Genomic DNA, 23,104 nt, shown 5'->3' with positions numbered 1-23,104 from the left:
AGTATGTCAGTTTCTGCGAGCGAAGTTCCGCGCATGACCGAGGCACCAAGACCAGCCCTCGCAATAATGACGGGCCAATGAGTGACCGAGGCTAGATTCTTCACTTCCGGGCTCGATGTTTCCACATACTTGAAGCGCTAACAGAGGACTTATCCTTGAAATGATTAATTATAGGCATATTCATGCCGCTCGCGGCTTTTCAATTTATTGGTTTGAGGTGGTAAGCAGTATATCTTTCGTGCGCAATAATTATCATTATCAATGAATCGATGTAGCCACCAGGAAGGTCTAAAGAATACCTCGGCTACCAGAACGTCAGTGGCTAAATTATGTGGCTGCTGCCTCTTGAATTTGTGGGGATAACCAGTACATTTTCAAGGCAAATCTTCAGTTGTTGGCATCAGTGACCAAGTCGCTGTTGTAACCTAGCTGGCTGAATCGTGTCGTTCACGGCTCCCAGCTCGCGGGTTTATGGTAATAAATGAGTTTTTTTTAAAAGTGAAATTAGGATTTGTCATTGGTCAACAGCGTAACGGTAATTTTTGTCTTCGTTATCCGTTACTGGAATGAGATCGGCTGGGCACGAGATGAAGAGTTGAGATGATGAGCAACACGCTGCAGGAGAGATAATGAAAACTGAAGCTCTTGGGACACAAGAAAACGAAGGCTTAAAAGAAGATGGAGACTTTACACTCGAATGATCTTAAATACAAAGGAATAAATAAAGGGAGGACACGAGATAGAAAAGGCTCATAAAAAAAAAACAGCGGTCTCTTTTGACCATAACTTTTGGCCAAGGGCACCAATTACTTAAATAATATCTTTCCCAGGCATTAGGACAACTTTTCTACGCTTACTAAAAGAGCAGAATGAGGTTTTCACCTTTCTCAGCATTAATCTGTCAAGATGAAATTAACTGTTTAATAAGTGAAAGTAAGTCAACCAGACTGATGTTCTAAAAATTTATTTCCTTTGGGCAGATTTTAGCATTTATACTATGCGTTTTTCTGTTTAAATTTCACACAAGTATTCTGAAATCCCAATTTTTCAAGTTTCCTAAACTCTCTAGAGTTAAAATTTCCCCATGTTTTATTTGTTTTCATCTTGCAGGTAACTTGCATGATGTGTATTAAAGTTACTGTATTATCCTTGGTGAAGGAAGTAAGACTACATTATGGTGACCACCTGACTGCATTTGTGCTCATGTTGTCCGTAATGTTTCCATCGACTCCTAGATTGCATTAAATGTTAGCATTCGCATTCGTCCAATCAGTGTTTAACTTTTTTTTTTCTGGTATTAAGAATAATTCTAGCAACGGAAATTTTTCCCTGCAGCCATAAATTCGATTCCATTAAAAACAAATATAAACAATAAACTCTGAAAAAATAAGTGGACTGGATAAAGAGAACCATTTATCCTATATTAACATTTAACACTGGGATTCCCAGATAATTTGCTCAGTATAACCCAAGCGTTTTACATCAGCGTTTTCCTAATCATCTGAAATTTCATGATTGACTTATCTTACACACCAGTAAATCATTTCTATCTTCTCACCCGGGAACCACTGATTGATTGAAACAATTAGATTTATTTCCTTTAATTCTCACTTGTATATTTCAAATATTTACGAAAACTTGCGTAGTATGTGGAATAAAGAAACTAAGACTGCTTTTGTATACATTACGACTCATCTGATTGCCGATCACCAGCATTCAGCATATAGTCCCCAAATTTATTTTTCTTTTTCATCCACACTCTCTCTAGTCCTCTATTAAACATTCTGGTAGCCATTTTCTCTAGAATTTTAAGATATGTTCTTGCCTTCCATTTTCACTAGTTATCAGACAACTTTAATCTGCAAAGTTAAATGTGAAGTTTAATGTCAATTTTAAAAAAGAAGAAAGGGCGGGTAAGTCTGGCGGCAAAGTTGTTTTGTCAACAAGCAACACTAAAACTTCAGCGTCGGTCATCGAGTACAAAAGCAACTTTCACCCTCGTGCTGGGCTGTCTTCTAAAGAAATATAAGGATATTAAAGAGAAGGTTAGAGGCAAACTTCACAATATCTGTTCCTTAAAGTGACAAACTTCAAATTATTTGTGTTCCTTAAGTGAAAGTTCACTACCGATTTACGTAAGCCAACATACCTACTACTTGTAGCTACTTCCCATTGGGGTGTTAGGCTAGTTTCAACAGTTCACTGTAGGCATTAGGCTAGCTACCAGATGAAGTTTTTTGCAGTACAAGGGTAAAATACTGAATGACCAGCTTCTACCATAGCGCTACCACCTTCTCAAAAAAGAACTAACATGTCTTGTAACCCAGGATAGACATTAGTCAAGAGCGTCGAAGCAACACCTCGAGACCTCTACTTTCCTCTCGAAGTATGTGTTTTCTCCCAAGTCGCAAATTAAGGCCATAGGTAATTTCCAATTTTCGGGAAAACGGTAGCACTGGTAGAGGTGGCTGCCAGGTGGCCATTCGGTATTTTACCCTAAGTATCCCTTTAGCCCCCCAGCTGCAACCCTTTTACCTAGCCCATTCCTTTTGCTGTACTTAGGTATGTTAATAGGTACTAGGTAATCCCTTTCTTCCATTTTACTTTCTATCCTTGCCAAACATTTGTTTCATAGTGCAACTAGGGTAGAATATCACAGCAGGCCAAGCAGGCCACCTACAATCAACACCTAGCCACCCTCCGAAAAAGTACATTATAACGCGTCCTGACACCGGAGATGGGCATCAGTCGCGACTTCTTGTTGGGGAAAAACGGAGCTAAAGACCTCTACTCTCCTTTCGAAGTAAGTATTTTCTCCAAAGTTAGAAATTAAGGCCAAATTTTAAGATTTAAACAGAGGGTACTGAAAAGGGTGGCCTACTGCAGTGGAAATCTCACCAAAACGCTTTAGAAATTTTTACTTACAACTAAAAATGTTTCGAAGATTGACGCTATCTTGATATTTACGGAGTCGCTTGTGTCAACAAACTTCCCATTTCATGTGCTAAATCTGCACACCACTTGTACCCATAGACGCTGGGGCACTTTCATCACAACAATCGTAAACCCACCTCTTACCAGCACTTATTCGTACTTATTCAAGGGGACTACGGCATTCTTTGCGGCGTTTTGCGCTCTTCAATTGTTTATCAGTGTTGTCAATTGGTATGTGTTTACCCTCCAAACTAGGTATAAGACTTACACAAAACCGGGGAAATAAGTGAAATTAGCGTATCTATTTGTAGTATATATACATATTAGAGCAATTTTATCATTACTGCATTACTAAGACAACTAGAATTCATCGAAACAGTTTGTAAATGCATCGGCGTATGTGTGACGCTCCACTAGATTGGCAACGATGAGCCATTTTTCCTCACGTCGTCTGCTCGTAAGTATACATCCGAAACATTTGTAATTTTGGGGGGTTAATTTGGTTGCAAAAAAGGGATAATGGACATGAATTAAATAAACATTTTGAAGTAGAGTTAAACTAAATATTGAGTAAAGTAAACAATTAAGGGAATAAAGCTTTGCATCTCATAATCAGTGTTGTCGTCTGCTGCTCGTAACTTTGTTTACGGAGTGAGTGCTTAGGAAACACGAACAGCAATGTGGTTCGAGTGCACTGTGGAGTGAATTAAGACCAAAATGTGTATAATTACAATCAAATAAGCACTGTGGAGTTTCAGTTGTGATGGCAGTAAGGATAAAACCACTGATTACAAGGTAAGAATGAATTCAGTTCCAACCATAACCCCGGGAATAACAAGTTTCATACTTTCACTAATATAGGCAACAAAATGTTGTTTTATTGTGCTGATTACAACTGCAATCTTGAGTAAGATCAATAAACGTTACATACATACGCTAACATTGTTCAAATGAGTGCTGGGAAGGCTGGGGAAAGATGGTGGCCGTCACTGATGAGAACCGTCCATGCAAAACGTAGCCGCCATATTGGATTTCAAAACTGCCTTGAAAACATATTTTACGAAGAGCTCACATGCTTATTTTAATTCGTATGGGGCTTTCATATATCACAATATGTTGACGAAACTTCAGTCTTAAATGGTATGCTTAGAGTTGCAATTGTATTCATGTTTCACCAATTAAATATTGAGTGAATAAGACCCGTCCACCGTGATGAGGGTTGGCCTGTCGTGATATTCTACCCTACAAAGTTTCCACTTGTTGCACCTTTAAAAACATTTTAAATTTCATATAGTATATTCCAATTCTGTTATAAGGCAACCCTTTTACCTAGCCTATTCCTTTTGCTGTACCTAGGTATGTTAACACTAATCCCTTTCTTCCATTTTACTTTCTACCTATCCTTGCCAAACATTTGTTTCATAGTGCAACTACAAAGTTTCCACTTGTTGCACCTTTAAAAACATTTTACATTTCATAGTATATTCCAATTCTGTTATTAGGTAGGTAGGGTAAAAAACCGCATGGTACAGGGGTGGACCATGTACGATCAATGTGTACAACCCCCAAAAAAGTACATTAGCCTATAACGTGTCCTGACATCGGAGATGGGCATCAGACGCGACTTCTTGTTGGTGAGAAACGGAGCTAAAGACCTCTACTCCTGTGTCAGGACGCATTATAATGTACTTTTCTTGGGGTTGTACACATTGATCGTAAATGGTCCACCCCTGTACCATGTGGTTTTTTACCCTAGGTCTAAGCAATTGCTCTGTCTGTTATTGCCTTGGAAATTGACTTTTTCTATGTAGTATTTTGATTGCTTATTAAGAATTTAATGTTATTTTTTGTCTGTCAACTGTAATTAACCCCCCAGGGGCTAGGTGGTATTAAACATGGCAAAATACATTTGACCTTCCAATCCCTAGTGGCTTTCGTATTTGCAGAACTGTTCCTTGTAGTCTAGAACAGGCTACCAGTTAGGAATATGCAAGTAGGTGCTGTTGGGGATGAGAGTAAAATTACAAACAAAAGATGTTCATGTAATAAACATAATTTAAAAGATAAATAAAAGGCAGTAAATATTCTTATTAGCAACTGGCGGGAACCAGGCTTGCGGGAGTAGTAGTACCTATTCTCTGACTGTTTCATCTGTGTTCCATTGAGTTATGCTCCATTTCCCTAAAGCCTAATTACTAGGTAGTAGTTAACCGGGTAAGTTACTTTTCTGGTAGTTTTGAGTAACTTTTACCTATTCCATGGAAGTTTTTGCTAGTAGGCATAATTACCAACACCTGTCCATTTCTCCCTCCTCTGCTTTGGCTACTACCCTAAATTTGTACCTACAGATCATCTAGATGTAGGTACCCACCATTTATTTATAGTATAGTGTAATTTTCAAGTTTGTATATCTGTGTATGCCTGTTTGCTTTTTATAAATGGTAGGAGGGGGGCACCAGCAATTAACCCGCCCCGGTAGTTACCTAGGTAGGATGTTGCACTGCAGGTAAGGTTTGCTTAGGTTATTTACTTTGTGAGTTGTGAAAATTTTGACATAGCAGCTGACAGTGATTATGAAAAGGTTTTGTCATAGGAACAACCTATTTTTGGTAGCCGCTGTTTTTCCTCAAAGGAGTTACACTCATGGCTCCCCCAGAAAGTCTGATGCATCGCTAGATTCAAGTGCGATCTCTTGACTCGCTTCCACCTCAACTACGTATCGGATGCCAGATGCCGCAGATTCCTTGCATTTACAATTTTTAATTGTTTTAACCAGATTCCAGCTGGCACCAGAAGATTTATCCTACTGTTATGACCTCAGGTTTGTTAGCTATGAAAAATAGAAATAAATGAAAAATTTGTCATTTTTATAATAAAATAAAGTTTTATTTATCTGTACTTACTAAATAATTACAGAATCAGAGCCCACTCTCCTTCCCTCTGATGGACATAGGCATAAAATGAATGAGGATTGTCTGCTAGGCTGTTCCAGTATTCCATTAGTGGGATGGGCTGTCACCTACGCAAACTAAATTGAAGTGCTATCTGCAAAATTTTGAATCTAAGCAGCTGTTAAGACTTTTTTTTTTTTTTTTTTTTTTTAATACTAGGCAACCACATACAGGTCAAACCACCTCAGCTGTACAGTAGACACCACTAAAGTATCTTCCAAACCATGACAGTAAAAATTCTTAGTCATATGAATGTTATTTGTAATGTGTTATTAGATTGCATTTTTATCTTTAGTAACTGTCATAGAATCATTTTCAGTGTATTTAAAGATTTTTTTTCCTATTATTGTTTTTGAGGTTAATATACAGTATAAGACTGTTATTTTATACCTTTCAGCTTGAAGTTAATAATAGATCAAAATGTGTTTGTTCATGAAACTTACCTGACAGATATATATATAGCTGTATTTCTGACGTCCGACAGAATTTCAAAATTCGCGGCACACGTAGTGGGGCGGCCAGGTGGTAGTACCCATTCCCGCCGCTGGGCGGCGGATATCAGGAACCATTCCCATTTTCTATTCATATTTTTTCTGTCGCCGGTGCTGCAAACATCTGTTTACAGTACCTCCGTCTAGGATTTTTTCATTATCTCGCATAATATTATCTGGATTGACTTTTGGTATCGACTTCTGGATTGTTGGATTGGCACGCGGAATAGTGGATTGGTTTTGATTTTGGATTGGCTTTTCTAGATTCAGTATGTCTGGATCAAGTTCGGGAAGTTACAGAGTGTGTGTGAGGAGTGAATGTAAGGTGAGGCTTCTTAAACCTTCAGTTGATCCTCACACGTTTGTATGGATTGCAGGGGGCATGTTTGCGTGGCTGATGATCGGTGCAATGAATGTAAGGATTTGGATGATGATAAATGGAGGATGTATGGAGACCTATCGGCGTAAATTAGAGCGCGATAGAGTCAGGAGGTCTTCCTCTAAGGGCAGCTCTACTAAAGGTAAGGATAGTAACATTTCTCCTCCGCTAACACCAGTAGATTTTGCCCAACCTAATCCTGTGTTGTTGCCTTCGGGCCCCAGTGCTGTGTCTGGAGAAGGTAACACCCTTTCTCTGATTCTAGAGTCTATTCGTGCTCTCGAATCTAAAGTGTTTGGCCCTAGAAACCGGCCCAGTGAAAGTTTGTGTCAGTGCCCCTAGTGTTGTGGAGAGGGGGCGTCAGATCGGCCCCATAATGCCTCTAGGCCTAGACCTCTATCGGACTCCCAGGACTCAGGGAGTGGGTATGTCGAAGCCGCAGGAGGGTTACGGGGCTCCCCACCGATCTGGCGTCCCTTCGGCAGGCCTTGTTGCTAAATCCCAGGCTGCCAAGGAGCGCGCACGAGCGCGTATCCTTAAAGATTGCTTTTCGTCCTCCGAAGCGTCCTCCCCGCGCAAGGGGTGGAGCGCTCGGAGAGACTCGCGTCCGCTGAAAAGGACTTTTCGCTTTGAGGACGCTTCACGTCCTATGTCTCCTCTTTCGTCAGAGGACGCTTATGACGCCTTTCCTCCCCAGAAGAGAGGAAGGCGTTCTACCGATGAGGACGTTAGTGTACGCACAGGCGTGTTCACCTGAGAGGCAGATAGCTGTACCTGCTAGAAGGAAGGAGGCGTCCCCTCGCCCCTCGCCTTCTCGCAGTCTCAGTCCTGCCCCTTCGTTTGCTCCTTCGTCACCTACGAAGGATATCCTTGTGTCCCTACAGGACCAGATTACGTCGCTGATGGCTCAGAGGACTTGCCCAGCAGCAGTCGAGTCTAGGCGTAGGAAGGACGTTCGGCTGCCCGTCAAGAGGACGAAGCGGCCTCATTCTCTCTCAGCTCGCTCGTCTCTCTCTCCGCCTCCGGATCGTCAACGTTCTCGCTCTCCTAGCAGATCTTTTACTCGCTCAGGAGAGGACGCTCGTCAGGACGCTCGGCGTTCGAAGCAGGACGCTTTGCGCTCTCGGCAAGTAGCGGTTGAGGACGCTCGGCAGGACGCTCGGCGTGCTAGACAGGACGCTTTGAGCTCTCTTCAAGACGCTTTGAAGGACGCTCGGCAGGACGCTCGGCGTGCGAAGCAGGACGCTTCTGGTCATAGACAGGACGCTTTTGAGGACGCTCCGCAGGACGCTCGCCGTGTGAAGCAGGACGCTTTGGAGCCTGCAAAGCAGGACGCTCGCTCTTCTAAGCAGGACGCTTTTGGCGCTGCTCTTCAGGAAGCTCGCTCTTCCTTTCGAAGGGGAGCTTCGGTTAAAACAGTTGACTTGACTTCTAAGGATGCTTCTCTTTCGGAAGATGTCCGTGCATCTAAAGAACAACGTACGGCTGCTTCCGTACCTGTAAGGGATACCTCCAACCAACGGAAGTCTTTATTCAGGATTGAGCCTAAGGGACTTACTCCCTCTCCTGATAGGCTTTCTCCAGTTCCTCTTAGGGAGGAAGGGGAGCATAGTAGTCCGGGGAGTTCCGTAGAGGAAGAACAGCCGGTAGCTTCAGCTGTCTCGGACTACAAGGTTCTTGTTAGGCTGTTGCGTTCAGCATTCGGAGACAAGTTCCAGCCTACAGCCCCTAGGTCTCCTCCCTCACAACTTTCGTCGTCCAAGACCGTAAAGACCCCTGAATTCGTCGAAATGAAAACGTCTCTGTCGACCAAGAGGGCGTTTAAGAAACTCCAAGACTTTATGTCCAGAAGGAAGGATCAGGGCAAGACCACTTTCGCCCATCCACCCTCTAGACTCGCAGGGAAAGGAGGAGTTTGGTATGAGACCAAGGAGGATGTCGGGATAAAGGTCCCTTCGTCCGCGTTGGGTGACTTCTCCAGTTTAGTGGACGCCCAGAGGAGGTCTTCCTTAGCGTCGGCTAAGGTGACCTGGACTCCAGTTGAGACTGACCACCACTTGAAGGGTCTTCTTCGTACCCTTAATGTTTTTAATTTCCTAGACTGGTGTCTGGGAGTTTTGGACCGTCAGTCTAGAAGTCCTGATTCTCTCAGCCTGGGGGAGCTGTCCAGCGTGTTGTCATGTATGGACAAGGCCGTCAGGGATGGTTCGGAGGAGCTAGTTTCGAATTTTGGAACTGCTTTCCTAAAGAAAAGAGCATTGCTGTGCAATTTTACGGCTAAGTCGGTATCTCCAGCTCAGAAAGCGGATTTGCTCTTTGCGCCTCTTTCGGACCATCTCTTCCCCCAGGCTATGGTAAAGGATCTTGCACAGAGTTTGCAAGAGAAGGCGACCCAGGACCTCTTGGTTCAATCTTCAAGACGTCCAGCGGTTCCTTCCACGTCAACTTTCAGCAAACCCCCGAAGAAAGTCAAACCCTTTCGCGGGGCACCCCCCTCGAGAGCAGCTCCCCGAGGGAGAGGTTTTTCAAGAGGAAGAGCTTCATTCAAACCGAAAACCAGCAAGTGAAGATCTCGTCCTTCAGACACCAGTCGGGGCCAGACTGGAATTCTTTGCGGAGTCTTGGAGGCAGAGAGGAGCGGACCCTTGGACCCTCAAGATAGTAGAACGGGGGTACAAGATCCCTTTTCTTCATCCTCCTCCTTTGACTTCGACTCCCAGAGACCTCTCTCCATCTTATCAGGGAGAGAAGAAAAGGGTTCTTTTCGATCTCTTAGACCAGATGGTCGAAAAAAAGAGCGGTGGAACAAGTCCTGGACCTAGAGTCACCGGGCTTCTACAACAGGATTTTCCTTGTGCCAAAGCAGTCATCAGGTTGGCGCCCGGTCCTGGATGTGAGCAGGCTAAATCTTTTTGTAGAAAAAAGATAAAGTTCAGAATGATACTCCTCAGTCGGTGCTGGGAGCATTGAGACCTGGCGACTGGATGAGTGTCTCTAGACCTGCAGGACGCATACTTCCACGTCCCAGTCCACCCTCTGTCAAGGAAGTACCTGAGATTCGTCTTGGACAACAGGGTTTGGCAGTTCAGAGCCCTTTGTTTTGGTCTCAGCACGGCCCCAATGGTTTTCACAATGATTATGAGGAATTGTAGCGAAGTGGCTCCATTCGTCAGGAATCAGGATCTCCCTCTACCTCGACGATTGGCTGATCAGAGCGTCGTCGAGGCAGAAGTGTCTGAAGGACCTTCAGTTGACGCTAGCCCTAGCAAAGTCTCTGGGTCTGTTGGTCAACACCGAAAAGTCCCATCTGACCCCGACACAGTCCATCGTGTATCTGGGGATTCAGATGGATTCAGTGGCTTTTCGGGCGTTTCCATCCCAGGAACGTCAGCGACTGGGGTTAGAGAAAGTCGCAGCCTTCCTAGAGAGAGAAGCTTGTTCGGTGAGAGTGGATGAGTTCTGCTGGGCACCATTTCCTCACTAGAAAAGTTTGTCTCGCTGGGAAGACTGCACCTCAGGCCTCTTCAATTCTTCCTTGCGGAAGAATGGAAGTCGAAAGGGGACCTAAATGCGATCCTAAGGATCTCCAACGATGTAAGAGTTCACTTAAGATGGTGGCTCGACCCTCAGAAGTTACGAGAGGGCCTCTCCTTAAATCTTCTGAGCCCCGACCTAGTGTTGTTCTCAGACGCTTCCACTTCCGGTTGGGGAGCAACACTAGGGGGGGAAGAAGTGTCAGGCTCCTGGAGAGGGGAACAGGTAGCCTGGCACATCAATGTAAAGGAACTGGCAGCGATATTCCTGTCGCTGCAGTTCTTCGAAGAGAAGCTGTCAAGCAAGGTTGTTCAAGTCAACTCGGACAGTACCACAGCCCTTGCGTATCTAAAGAATCAGGGAGGGACTCGCTCCAGATCCCTTTTTCTCCTGGCGAAGGAAGTTTCTACTATGGGCAAACGCAAGGCACATCAAGATCCTGACAAGATTCGTGGCAGGGGTTCAGAATGTCAGGGCGGACCTTCTCAGCCGCCGGAATCAGCTGCTGCCAACAGAATGGACCTTGCACCAGGAAAGTCTGTCAAAAGTTATGGAAATTGTGGGGACGTCCTCTAGTAGACCTGTTCGCTAACATCGAGGACGAAGAGACTTCCTCTGTATTGCTCCCCGGTTATGGACCCGGGGGCAATTGCAGTGGACGCGTTGCTCTGGAACTGGACAGACCTGGATCTTTACGCCTTTCCCCCATTCAAGATCATGGGGGACGTAATGAGAAAGTTCGCAGCGTCAGAAGGGACAAGGTTGACTCTGATTGCTCAATGTGGCCAGCAAGAGAGTGGTCACAGAGGTCATGGACGTTCCTTGTGGACTTCCCAAGAACCGTTTGCCCTGGAGAGAGATCTACTCAGACAGCCTCACTTCAAAAGGTTTCACCAAAACCTCTCCGCTCTGGCCCTGACTGCGTTCAGACTATCGAAAAGCTGGCCAGAGCGAGAGGCTTTTCAAAGGCAGCTGCGAGAGCAATCGCTAATGCTCGAAGAGCCTCTTCAAGAGCTGTCTACCAGTCTAAGTGGTCTTCCTTCAGGGCATGGTGCAAGAAGGAAGGAATTTCCTCTTCCACGACCTCTGTGAATCAGATAGCAGATTTCTTTCTCCATCTAAGAAATGTGCAAAAATTGGCAGTTCCTACAATCAAAGGTTATAGGAGTATGTTGTCTGCCGTTTTTCGCCACAGAGGAATGGACCTTTCCGACAATAAGGATCTGCACGATCTCTTAAGGTCGTTTGAAACTACCAAAATTCCACAGGCAAGACCGCCCTCATGGAATTTAGATGTGGTATTGAAACATCTGATGCTTAGTCCCTTTGAGCCTCTCCATGAAGCTTCTCTAAGGGACTTGACGAGGAAAACGCTTTTCCTAACTTCTCTGGCGACGGCGAAGAGAGTTAGTGAAATCCAAGCGTTCAGTAGCCTAGTGGGTTTCAAGGGAGACAGCGCTGTCTGCTCGTTGAACCCTTCTTTCTTGGCTAAGAACGAGAACCCGTCTAATCCTTGGCCAAAGAGCTTCGATATCAAAGGAATATCGAGTCTCGTGGGTCAAGAACCAGAGAGAGCCCTGTGCCCTGTCAGGGCTCTCAAGTTCTATGTGAATAGGACTAGAGAGATAAGAGGTCCCTCAGGTAATCTCTGGTGCTCGGTGAAGAGACCGGATTTACCGTTGTCGAAGAATGCTGTTGCTTTCTTCTTGAGGGACGTCATTAAAGAGGCTCATTCATCTTGCCAGAAGACTGATATGAGCCTCTTTAAAGTGAAAGCTCACGAGGTCAGAGCCGTAGCTACCTCTCTTGCCTTCCAAAGGAACATGTCTATAAGAGATATTCTTGATAGCACCTTCTGGAGGAGCAATTCCGTATTCGCCTCACATTACCTCCGGGATGTGAGGACGATTTACGAGAACTGTAGTTCTTTGGGACCTTACATTTCGGCAGACACAGTTTTGGGGGCTGAAGGTAGCTCTCTCCCTATCCCTTAGCTTAGTTAGGTTAGTTTTTGTGTTTTGTGGTTGATGGTGAGATCTTCTGTGAAATCTCCCATTCCATAGTGTTAATATCAGGGGTTTTTTGGCGTTAGTTGGTCAGGTGGTGGTCGGTTGCTGTGTTACTGCCATATGTTTGCCTAGATGGTCTTGTCACATTGTGGTCACGCCCCCGTTGACAGAGCATCCAGAGAGCACCAGCACTACAGGTCAACACCTGGCTGGCAACTCTGCTAAAGCATAAGCAGGCTTTTGGTGACAGTAATCACATAGTCTACTTTGCTATCAGGTAAGGAACCAATAAGATAATCTTTTATTTGATTTTAAATTTCCTAAAAAATCCTAGTCTGTCTCTACCCACCATCCGAAGGTGTGATTCAGCTATATATATATCTGTCAGGTAAGTTTCATGAACAAAATGTTATTGTTATAATACAATTAAGTTTGTTCATACTTACCTGGCAGATATATATACTTAGAGTGCCCACCCTCCTCCCCTCAGGAGACAAGGGCCATGAATAAATATGAATAGAAAATGGGAATGGTTCCTGATATCCGCCGCCCAGCGGCGGGAATGGGTACTACCACCTGGCCGCCCCACTACGTGTGCCGCGAATTTTGAAATTCTGTCGGACGTCAGAAATACAGCTATATATATATCTGCCAGGTAAGTATGAACAAACTTAATTGTATTATAACAATAACATTTTTTTCTTTTCAGGTTCCTCATTCAGTGTCTACAATGGTTACAGACAACACAGAAAAGAATGCTGAAAATTGTTCGAAAGATGGAACAGTGGAAAATACTGAACAGGTAATTATTATTTTTTATTGTTTTTTTTATGTATCATACTCTTAGTCAATATATACATGGTTTTCCAGTAGGGTATTAGAATTTCTTGGTATTAGCTGATATACTAGTGCAAGTTATTTTACTTTGTAATAAGTCTTTTTGAGGAGTAATTTACAAACCAAAGGGATATGTATTAGACTTTATTATAAAGTAGTTTAGAGAGACTGCTGAGTCACATTTCTAGAATTAAGACTTGCTAGATTGATGTTTTCCTTCAATCAATGTAAAAATGAGAGCAGTATGAAGTTTAAAGAAGTATGACATCCAGGTTTGGAGAGACTAAAATGGAGGCAGGTACTAAGTGTACTGAGTAATGGTCAGACCATTTGTTTCACTCACAACTGTTCCTTTGGAGTTTTCTAAATTTCATTTGAAATTTTTTGTTTAATTTGATCCATCTGCTATTTGAAGCCTCCAGTTAACATGTTCATATATCATCCATTGTTCCATTGTATCTCGGCTGCCAATCCGGTGGTCCGAAGTTCGAATCCCGGCTCGGCCAACGTGGAATCAGAGGAATTTATTTCTGGTGATAGAAATTAATTTCTTGATATAGTGTGGTTCAGATCCCACAATAAGCTGTAGGTCCCGTTGCTAGGTGACCAATTGGTTCCTAGCCACGTAAAAATATCTAATCCTTCGGGCCAGCCCTGGGAGAGCTGTTAATTAGCTCAGTGGTCTGGTAAAACTAAGATATACTTAACTGAACATTCATTGTATGCAGTTTCTTTATTTTGGGGTATTAGGTATTAGGGTATCATAAAGCTAAAACTTACTGCTTTGCTTTGTTTTTATTACTATTTTTATATGTTTCTTGGATATCAGACCTTCAGTAGATTTTGTACCCATGAATGTACAAACCTTAGGTGTTGTAGAAGTATTCAGGAAAGTCTGTGGCCTTGAAGAAAATAAGGTCTCTGTAAAGATACATGAAAAATAAAACATTTTATTTTTATTATGATTGTAAGATTTTTTATTTTATATAATTAACCTAGTTATTACATAGCTAAAGTTGCACTCGCTCGGAATTTAAGATTTTGAAATTCGTGGGTTGCACTAATTGTTTTGGGTAAGTGTCAAGAGCTCCTCCATTTTTGCAGTACGGCAAAACAAGTTAGTGAAGTCCATGCTATAGACAGAAAAGTTGGTTTTTCCCAGGAAAATGCAGTTCGTATGCTCATATTCACTGGAATTCTTGGCAAAGAATGAGATACCCTCTCAACCATGGCCTCATTCGTTTTTCATCAAGAATGTTCTAATAATTTGGGCCCAGGAGGAAAGAATTCTATGCCCTGTGAGGGCATTTAAATATTACTTTCACAGAACTGAGGGAGTTCGTGGACCTTCGAACAGTCTGTGGTGTTCAGTGATGAATCCTTTATGTCCTCTCTTGAAGAATGCCCTGGCATTCTTCCTTAGAGATATCATCTTGGAAGCCCATTCATTAGTGGGAGATGAGTTTGTTTCTTTTGTAAGTGAAAGCCCATGAGTTAGGGCAGTCACCACTTCTTTGGCGTTCAAATGTAATTTATTCCTCTTGTCTATTTTACAAGTGACTATCTGGAAATGTAAATTAGTTTTCACTTCTGTGCGATATGTAGACGGTTTACAACACATGTAAACCGTCTACATATCGCATAGAAGTGAAAACTAATTTACATTTCCAGATAGTCACTTGTAAAATAGACAAGAGGGATAAATTACATTTGAACGCCAAAGAAGTGGTGACTGCCCTAACTCATGGGCTTTCACTTTACAAAAGAAACAAACTCATTTACAGCAGCTAGCGCGGTGTTGGGGGAGGAAGTGTAGAGAGCAATTCTCCCTTCATATTTTCTCCTCACCTTGACAATAGAATTTTTAATGTTGTTGATTATGGTACTGCGGCCTGGGCAGGGGCAAATTGTGTTCTCTGCTAGCAGTCGGAATCATCCTTTGCTGCAAAGTCCCCATTGAAGTAGCAGGCGCTCCACAGGTATACAGCCAAGCTTCTACTAGATAAGATGAGCATCAAACCAGAGCCAGTATTTATCTGCAGCAGCTCTCTTATTAGGTAAGGAAATAACAAACATTGTGTCAATGTTAGAGGTATTTTCTACTTCCAAATTCATAATCATGCTTATTGTTTTGGGGTAGATATGTCCGTGCATCCCACCTCCTATCATTGTGGGAATCAGCTATGTAGTTACTGGATAAGTTACTTATAAAAATGATATTTTTATGCATGACACTTACCTGGCAGGTATATATATAGCTTATCCTCTTGACGCACTGGCAGAATTTCAAAACTCGCGGCAACCGCTAGTACACTGGTAGTTCAGGTGATGGCCACCCCGCTCCCGTGGCGCTGGTACTTGGAACTATTCCCGTTTTCCTCAGATTTTCTCTGCCAGCCGAACGGCAACATCGTTGTTGGTTCTCTGTTAGAATTTCCTGCTCGTTATCTGACTTTTGGATATTGGTATCGTATTCACGAAGTTAGAGTGGCAATCGCATTTTGTTTGGATCTTGTTTTAGTATGTCTGATTCAGGAAGTATGTTTAGAGTTTGTGTGAAAGAAGGGTGTAAGGTGAGACTGCCGAAATCATCGGTAGATCCACATACTATTTGTAAGAAGTGTCGGGAGTTTGTATGTACGTGGGACAATAGGTGCAATGAATGTCAGTGTCTGAATGAGAAAGAGTGGAAGGCTCTTATGAAGTATGTGGAGAGATTAGAAAAAGATCGGGTTAGAAGATCTGTATCTAGGAGTGAAAGATCGGGATCTTCGAGTAAACCTTTGGATGATTCCTTGCATGTGTCTTCTCCAGCTCATTCCATGTAGATGTAACACCTTCCCCCCAGGTTTCTCCTGCTCCAGTTGCTGTATCTGAGGATACTACTGATCCACAAATAGTGAAAGTGTTCGCTGCCCTTGCGTCCATGGGAGATCAAATTAAACGATTAACAGACAAAGTGGAAGTGTTTTGGTGACAGTGTTGTGGATGGGGGCGCCTGATCGTCTCTCTCGTGCTCCTAGACCGAGACCTCTGTCAAGCTCCCAGACCCAAGGGGAGAAGGCCATGTCCGACAGTCGAAGGGAGGCGAGAGGGGTTGACTTGCGATCAGTCGTCCCTTCAGGCAGTCCTGTTGATAAGTCCCAGGCTGCTGCAGTACGCCATAGAAAAGGCGATACTGGGAAGTGCCGTTATTCTTCGGATAGTTCAGCCTCGGGAAAGAGTAGGCGGTTCGCGGAAGTATCGCGTCCTCTCAAGAGGTCATACTTTCCGTCCTCTTCACAGGAGGAAAGGGCTTTCGACCAAGAAGGGTGGTGTAGCCCTGAGATTTTTTCATCGGAGGATGAAGAGATGATCCCTATCAAAAGGAAGAGGATTTCACGGTCAGGTTGGAAGTTCGCTCGCCTCTTCGTGTTAGCCCGGTGCGTCCTCGATCTCCTCATCATCAGGAGTCTCGTAAGGAGGCGGAAACGAAGGAGGTGCTGCGGGACATGCAGCAGAGATTGGCAGTTGATTGTTCAATCATGGGAGAAGCCCGAACAACCTTCGGTTAGACGTAAGGACTCGTCTCTCCCGGTTAAGTCCTCCAAGAGGACGCAGGACGTACAACGCGATCCAGGACGCAGTGCGTCCCTTAAGAAGGACGAAGTACAGGACGCAGGACGCAAGAGGAGAAGTGATGGACGCATGGTGGACGCATACGTTCAGGAGGACGCAGGACGCAGGCGGCAGCAAGTCAAAACATTGTCTCGACAAGGAAGAGAGGAGTTTTATAGGGAGTCAGTGCCGCATTCGCTTTCTAAACAAGAGCTGCATAAGGACTCTGAATTGGAGAGTCAGCAGGATCTTGGTTTTCAAGATATTTCTTCGCAGGAGGAAGAATTTGCGGAGAGTGCGGAAGAGGACAAGACGGAAGCTCCTTCTTCGGACTACAGGAGGCTAACAGAGTGCCTTCTTTCTTTGTTTGAAGGAGATTTTCAACCTTCAGGCCCGCCATCGCCTTTGTCGCAATTTTCGAAGACGAAGACAGCCAAGAAATCGTCGTTTTTTTGAAATGACTTTGTCCATTTCGGCCAAGAAAGCCCTTCAACGCGTAAAGAGTGGTTGAAGGAGAAGAAAGAGTCGGGGAAGACTTCTTTTGTATTTCCTCCGGCCAAGTTGGCTTCGAAGTCTGGTGGTTTGGTATGCTACGGGGGAAAGTCTTGGCCTGGGAGTGCCTGCCTCCTCCCAGGGAGACTTTTCCAACATAGTGGATAGCTCCCGTAGACATGCTTTGCATTCAGCCAAAGTGTGGTGGACTTCGTCGGAGTTCGACCATTTACTCAAAGGTATCTTTAGGACCTTTGAGGTGTTTAATTTTCTTGACTGGTCGTTGGGGGCCCTGGCTCGAACTTCGGAGATGGAAGAGTCGTCAGTATCCGAAGTTGTCGAGTAGTATTATGTCCTGTATGGATAAAGCCTTGAGAGATGGAGCTAATGAATTGGCTTCAATTTTTACAGCAGGCGTCTTGAAGAAAAGACATCTCTTATGCTCGTTCGCTGCTAAAGGAGTGTCGAACGCGCAAAAGTCGGAGTTGATGTTCTCTCCTCTGTCAGGACAGCTCTTCCCGCAAGAGATCATTAAGGACATATCTCTCTCCCTCACTCAGAAGGCGACTCAAGATCTTCTTACGTCATCGGTAAGGAAGTATTTACCTTCTAAGGTCATGAATAAGACTACGAAGGATACGAAGACAGCACAGCAGCCCTTTCGGGGTAGGACTTTCGCTCGACCAGCATTTAGAGGGAAAAGAGTTCCAACCAAAAGAGGGGCCAAAACTTCAACCAAACAATGAGGCAGAAGTCCTCCAGACTTGTGTGGGGGCCAGACTTTTAGACTTCTGGGAAGTCTGGCAAAGCAAAGGAGCGGATCCTTGGTCCGTAAAGGTAGCGAAGGAAGGGTACAAGATTCCCTTTCTCAAGAAACCACCTCTCGCTACAGCTCCGAGAGCCCTAGGGGCTCATTACATCGATTTAGAGAAGAGAGAGGCTCTTTGGCATCAGGTCGTCACCATGATAGAAAAGGGGGCAATAGAACCGGTTCTGGATCACGAATCCCCAGGGTTTTACAACCGTCTGTTTCTAGTACCGAAATCATCAGGAAGTTGGAGGCCGGTACTGGACGTAAGCCAGCTAAACTTGTTCGTAGAAAAGACCAAGTTTACGATGGAGACGAACGATTCAGTACTGGCAGCGGTACGACCAGGGGAACTGGATGGTAACACTGGACCTTCAGGATGCGTACTTCCATATTCCAATTCATCCAAGGTCCAGGAAATATTTGAGATTCGTGATCCAGGGAAGGATTTATCAATTCAAAGCCCTGTGTTTCGGGCTGTGCACGGCGCCTCAAATTTTTACAAGAATGATGTCGAATGTGGCGAAGTGGCTTCATTTGGCAGGAGTCAGAGTCTCTCTCTACCTCGACGATTGGCTCATAAGAGCACAATCAAAACAGCAATGTCTGGAGGACACGGACGTAACATTGGAATTAAACTCAGGCAACTGGGTCTGATGGTGAACCTGGAAAAGTCACGATTGATCCCCTCTCAGGAACTAGTTTATTTGGGGATTCTGATATCCTCAGTGACTTTTCGGGCTTTTCCGTCACCCGCAAAGGCAGACCATGTGTATACGGAAAGTGCAAGAATTCCTAATGAAAGACCAATGCTCAGCGAGAGAGTGGATGAGCCTGCTGGGGACACTCTCTTCGTTAGAGCGGTTCATTTCACTAGGGAGACTTCACATGAGGCCCTTACAGTTCTTTCTGAACGAAGTCTGGCCAAGAAGATCGCAACCAGATTCCTTCCGGTTTCCAATTCCTTCGAAGATAAAGGAGGAACTAAAGTGGTGGCTAGTTCCGGAGAGGTTGTCAGAGGGTACGTCACTCCAGCAGAGGAACCCAGACCGGATATTATTTTCCGACGCGTCAGACGCAGGCTGGGGAGCGACGCTGGGCCCTCGGGAGGAGTCAGGCCTTTGGAGCGAAGAAGAAAGGCATGGCACATAAACAGGAAGGAACTGATGGCGATCTTCTTGGCTATGAAAGCGTTCAGACCGTGGATCAGCGGCAAAAGTGGTGCAGATCAACGCGGACAATACCACAGCTGGCATATATACGGAAACAAGGAGGAACCCACTCGTTGTCCCTTTGCAACCTGGCGAAGGAGATTCTTCTTTGGTCGCAGAGAGAAAACGTCACCCTGCTCACCAGGTTCATTCAGGGAGAGAAGAACGTCAGGGCGGATCTGTTGAGCAGGGACGGACAAGTGCTTTCCACGGAGTGGATGTTGCATCTTCAAGTATGCCAGAGACTGTGGAAGCTCGGGGCACTCCAGTAGTGGATCTTTTCGCTACCGCACAGCGACGAAGAGGTTACCGAACTATTGTTCTCCAATCCCGGACCCTCTTGCAGTCCGCAGTCGATGCCTTCCTACTAGATTGGACGGTCCCTAGATGCGTACGCTTTTCCCCCGTTCAAGATTTTAGGAAAGGTAATGAAAAAATTCAGGGAAAGTCGAGGAACAAGGCTGACCCTGATAGCCCCATACTGGCCGGCCCAAACGTGGTTCACAGAGGTACTGGAATGGACAGTAGATTCTCCGAGAAGTCTACCCACGAGAGTAGATCTTCTCAAACAACCCCACTTCGACAGGTTCCACAAGAACACCCTCGCTCTGGGTCTGACTGCGTTCAGACTATCGAAAGACTTGTCAGAGCGAGGGGGTTTTCTAGAGAAGCAGCGAAGGCAGTTGCAAGAGCACGAAGGCCATCGACTATCAAAGTGTACAGTCGAAGTGGGAGAACTTCCGTAAATGGTGTAAGAATCGGAAGATTTCTTCATCCAGTACCTCTGTGACACAGATTGCAAGATTTCCTGCTATACCTGAAGAAAGAAACTAGGTTTGGCTAATCAGACGATTAGAGGCTATAGTGTATGTTGTCTGCAGTGTTTAGACACAGAGGTTTTAAACCTGTCCAATGACGCAGATCTTAGAGATCTCCTCAGATCGTTTGATACAAAGAAGGATCGACGGTGCAGAACCCCTTCTTGGAATTTGGATGTCGTTCTCAAATTCTTGGAGACGGATAAGTTCGAACCTATGGGCAGTGCGCCTTTGCGAGAGCTAACGAAGAAAACTATCTTCTTAGTAGCCTTAGCTACAGCTAAAAGGATTAGCGAGCTGCAAGCTATTGACAAGCAAATAGGATGGAAGCACAACAAAGCAGTTTGTTCTTTTCAACAGGAGTTCTTAGCAAAGAATGAGAATCCTTCGCATCCATGGCCAAGATCATTTGAGATTGAAGGACTGGCTGATCTGGTAGGTCAAGAACAAGAAAGGGTTCTTTGCCCAGTAAGAGCCTTACGGTTTTACGTAGAAAGAACAAGAAGCATTAGGGGAACTTCATGTTCTCTGTGGTGCTCCGTTAAAGATCCTACTAGACCTATGTCTAAAAACGCAATGGCTTCTTTGTAAGAGAAGTCATTAAAGATGCTCATTTGCTTTGTCAGGAGGAATGCTTCGGTATAATTAAAGTTAAAGCTCATGAGGTGAGAGCAGCAGTAGCTACGTCCTTAGCATTCAGGAAAAAATTTAGCCCTCAAGGACATTATAGATTCAACGTATTGGAGGACAACTCTGTGTTTGCTCTCATTACCTTAGAGACGTGAAGACAACTTTTGATAATTGTCAAACGTTAGGCCCGTATGTATCCTCAGGTACAGTACTGGGCAAAGGAGTTTCCACCCCATAACCTAATAACATGCTAGGTTTTATATTAATTAGGTTATAGTGTTTTTATGGTTGTCTGAGAAGGTTAAGACCAGCTCAGTCTGTTGGTTAGTGTTTATTATATGTGTGTGTGGTTCAGGTGACTAACTTTCCTAGCATGAATGCCGTGGTAAATGAGGGCTAGGGTTCTCTGTCAACAAATTGGTCACGTCCAGTTGTCAGGCCCTTATTGTTAGCTTTCTCAACAAACAGGTCACGTCCTAGTTGAGAGCTACTAAGGTTTAGCAGGCTAAGAGGCAGGACCTACGAAGTCAGCTACCTTAGCAGGTAAGGAACATAATACATAGTTCTAAAAATTTAGTTAATTTTTTGAATTATGACGATGTTGCTGTCTATGACCCACCTCCAAATGTGTCAATCAGCTATATATATTAACTGCCAGGTAAGTGTCATGCATAAAAATGGTATTGTTATGATACAATAAAGTTTTATGCATACTTACCTGGCAGGTATATATAATTAAATTCCCACCCTCCTCCCTCAGGAGACAGGGTCAGAGAAAATCTGAGGAAAACGGGAATAGTTCCAAGTACCAGCGCCACGGGAGCGGGGTGGCCATCACCTGAACTACCAGTGTACTAGCGGTTGCCGCGAGTTTTGAAATTCTGCCAGTGCGTCAAGAGGATAAGCTATATATATACCTGCCAGGTAAGTATGCATAAAACTTTATTGTATCATAACAATACCATATTTATATATACTTACCCAGTAATAATTACATGATCAGAACCCCCCTTCCCCCCCTTGCATGGACACAAGGTCATAAACAAATTGAGCTCTTTGCTATGTTGTTCCTCTCTGTACCCTGAAAATGGGAGGGGCTCTTGTCACTTACCCAAAACAATTGGCGTGACCCGCAAATTTCAAAATTTTAACTGCCGAGCGTGGGAAACTTTAGCTATGTAATCACTGGGTAAGTACAGGCAGTCCCCGGCTTGCGACGGGGGTTCTGTTCTTGAGATGCGTCATAAGCTGAAAATTGTCGTAAGCCGGGCATCATAAAAAATCCTAAGAAAACCTTACTTTTAATGCTTGGGTGTATTATAAATTATGTAAACTGCATTTTTATTGCATTTTTCATAAAAAAAGCCTTCAAATATTGATTATTTTGCATTTTTGGAGTCATATTTCTTCTGCCAGATCGGTGCAACCCTGGAACATGCGTTGTAAACCAGGAAATAATTTCTGATAAATATAATTGAAAAGTGCTGTAACCTTGGAACGTCGTAAGCTGGGGACTGCCTGTATATATTAAACCTTATTTATTACAAAAATATCATGTTTTAACAGACAGAAAGGCATGAGGAGTACCAGTATTTAGACTTAATTAGAAGAATAATGACAACTGGCAACAAAAAAGGAGACAGAACGGGAACAGGCACACTTTCACTCTTTGGAGCTCAGATGAGATTTTCTCTTAGAGATGGTAAGTGTTGGAGTTCCATAGTTTTGTTGATGACTCATCCTGCTGTTGCCTCCCTCACAACTTTACCACTACAGTATTATGCTTGTGGAATGTAACTGCATCTATTAGGTAAATAGCATATATAGCCTAATGTTTCATTTATTTTTTCATTTTTTGAGGTACTTTTATAGTCCACTTCTTTGTTTAACTTTTTTATAATAGTAGTCCATCAGTCCTTTGTTTAACTTATTTGTAATAGTATGATACATTTGATTCTTAATAGACAAAATACTTTAGATTGCAAACCACTGAAAAATGTTAAAATTTGGCAAAGACTTAGAGGTCAAGTAAATGCTGCTTTTTTTTCAACTGAAATGTCTGTAAAACATATCTCACATTGCTTTTGAACAGGTGTTTTTCCTCTGCTGACTACTAAACGGGTCTTTTGGCGAGGTGTTGCAGAGGAACTTCTCTGGTTCATCCGAGGATCAACAAATGCAAAAGAGCTTCAGGAAAAGGGAGTTCATATTTGGGATGGAAATTCATCCAAGGAATTTCTTGAGAAATCAGGATTTCCTGACAGGTAAAAATGTATACGTATATGTTTACTAATGATCTCTTTTATTTTTTCCTCCAGGCTTAAATACTTGTTCTTCCACATAAACTTTTAAAAACTAAGTAACATTATTGTACTTGTGTATATACAAACTCCTGTAATGCATTTTTACCTCT

The 23,104-nt window shown here is 43.8% G+C and overlaps 1 protein-coding gene across 1 annotated transcript in view; it reads left to right on the top strand.

The window, feature by feature from the left end:
• Nucleotides 1-1,868: 1,868 nt before the first annotated feature.
• The window catches only part of LOC135206929 (thymidylate synthase-like), a 26,366-nt gene continuing 5,130 nt past the window's right edge, over nucleotides 1,869-23,104 (top strand). Inside the window, exons 1-4 of the mRNA XM_064238430.1 lie at nucleotides 1,869-2,045; nucleotides 13,008-13,100; nucleotides 22,258-22,393; nucleotides 22,784-22,955. Coding sequence (XP_064094500.1) covers nucleotides 1,884-2,045; nucleotides 13,008-13,100; nucleotides 22,258-22,393; nucleotides 22,784-22,955 — 563 coding nt within the window. The 5' untranslated portion in view covers nucleotides 1,869-1,883. The remainder of the gene's footprint in view (nucleotides 2,046-13,007; nucleotides 13,101-22,257; nucleotides 22,394-22,783; nucleotides 22,956-23,104) is intronic.

The sequence above is a fragment of the Macrobrachium nipponense genome, chromosome 31 (genome assembly GCF_015104395.2).
Source record: "Macrobrachium nipponense isolate FS-2020 chromosome 31, ASM1510439v2, whole genome shotgun sequence".
Taxonomy (NCBI): Eukaryota; Metazoa; Arthropoda; class Malacostraca; order Decapoda; family Palaemonidae; genus Macrobrachium; species Macrobrachium nipponense.
This window is presented reverse-complemented; position numbering and strand designations above follow the sequence as displayed.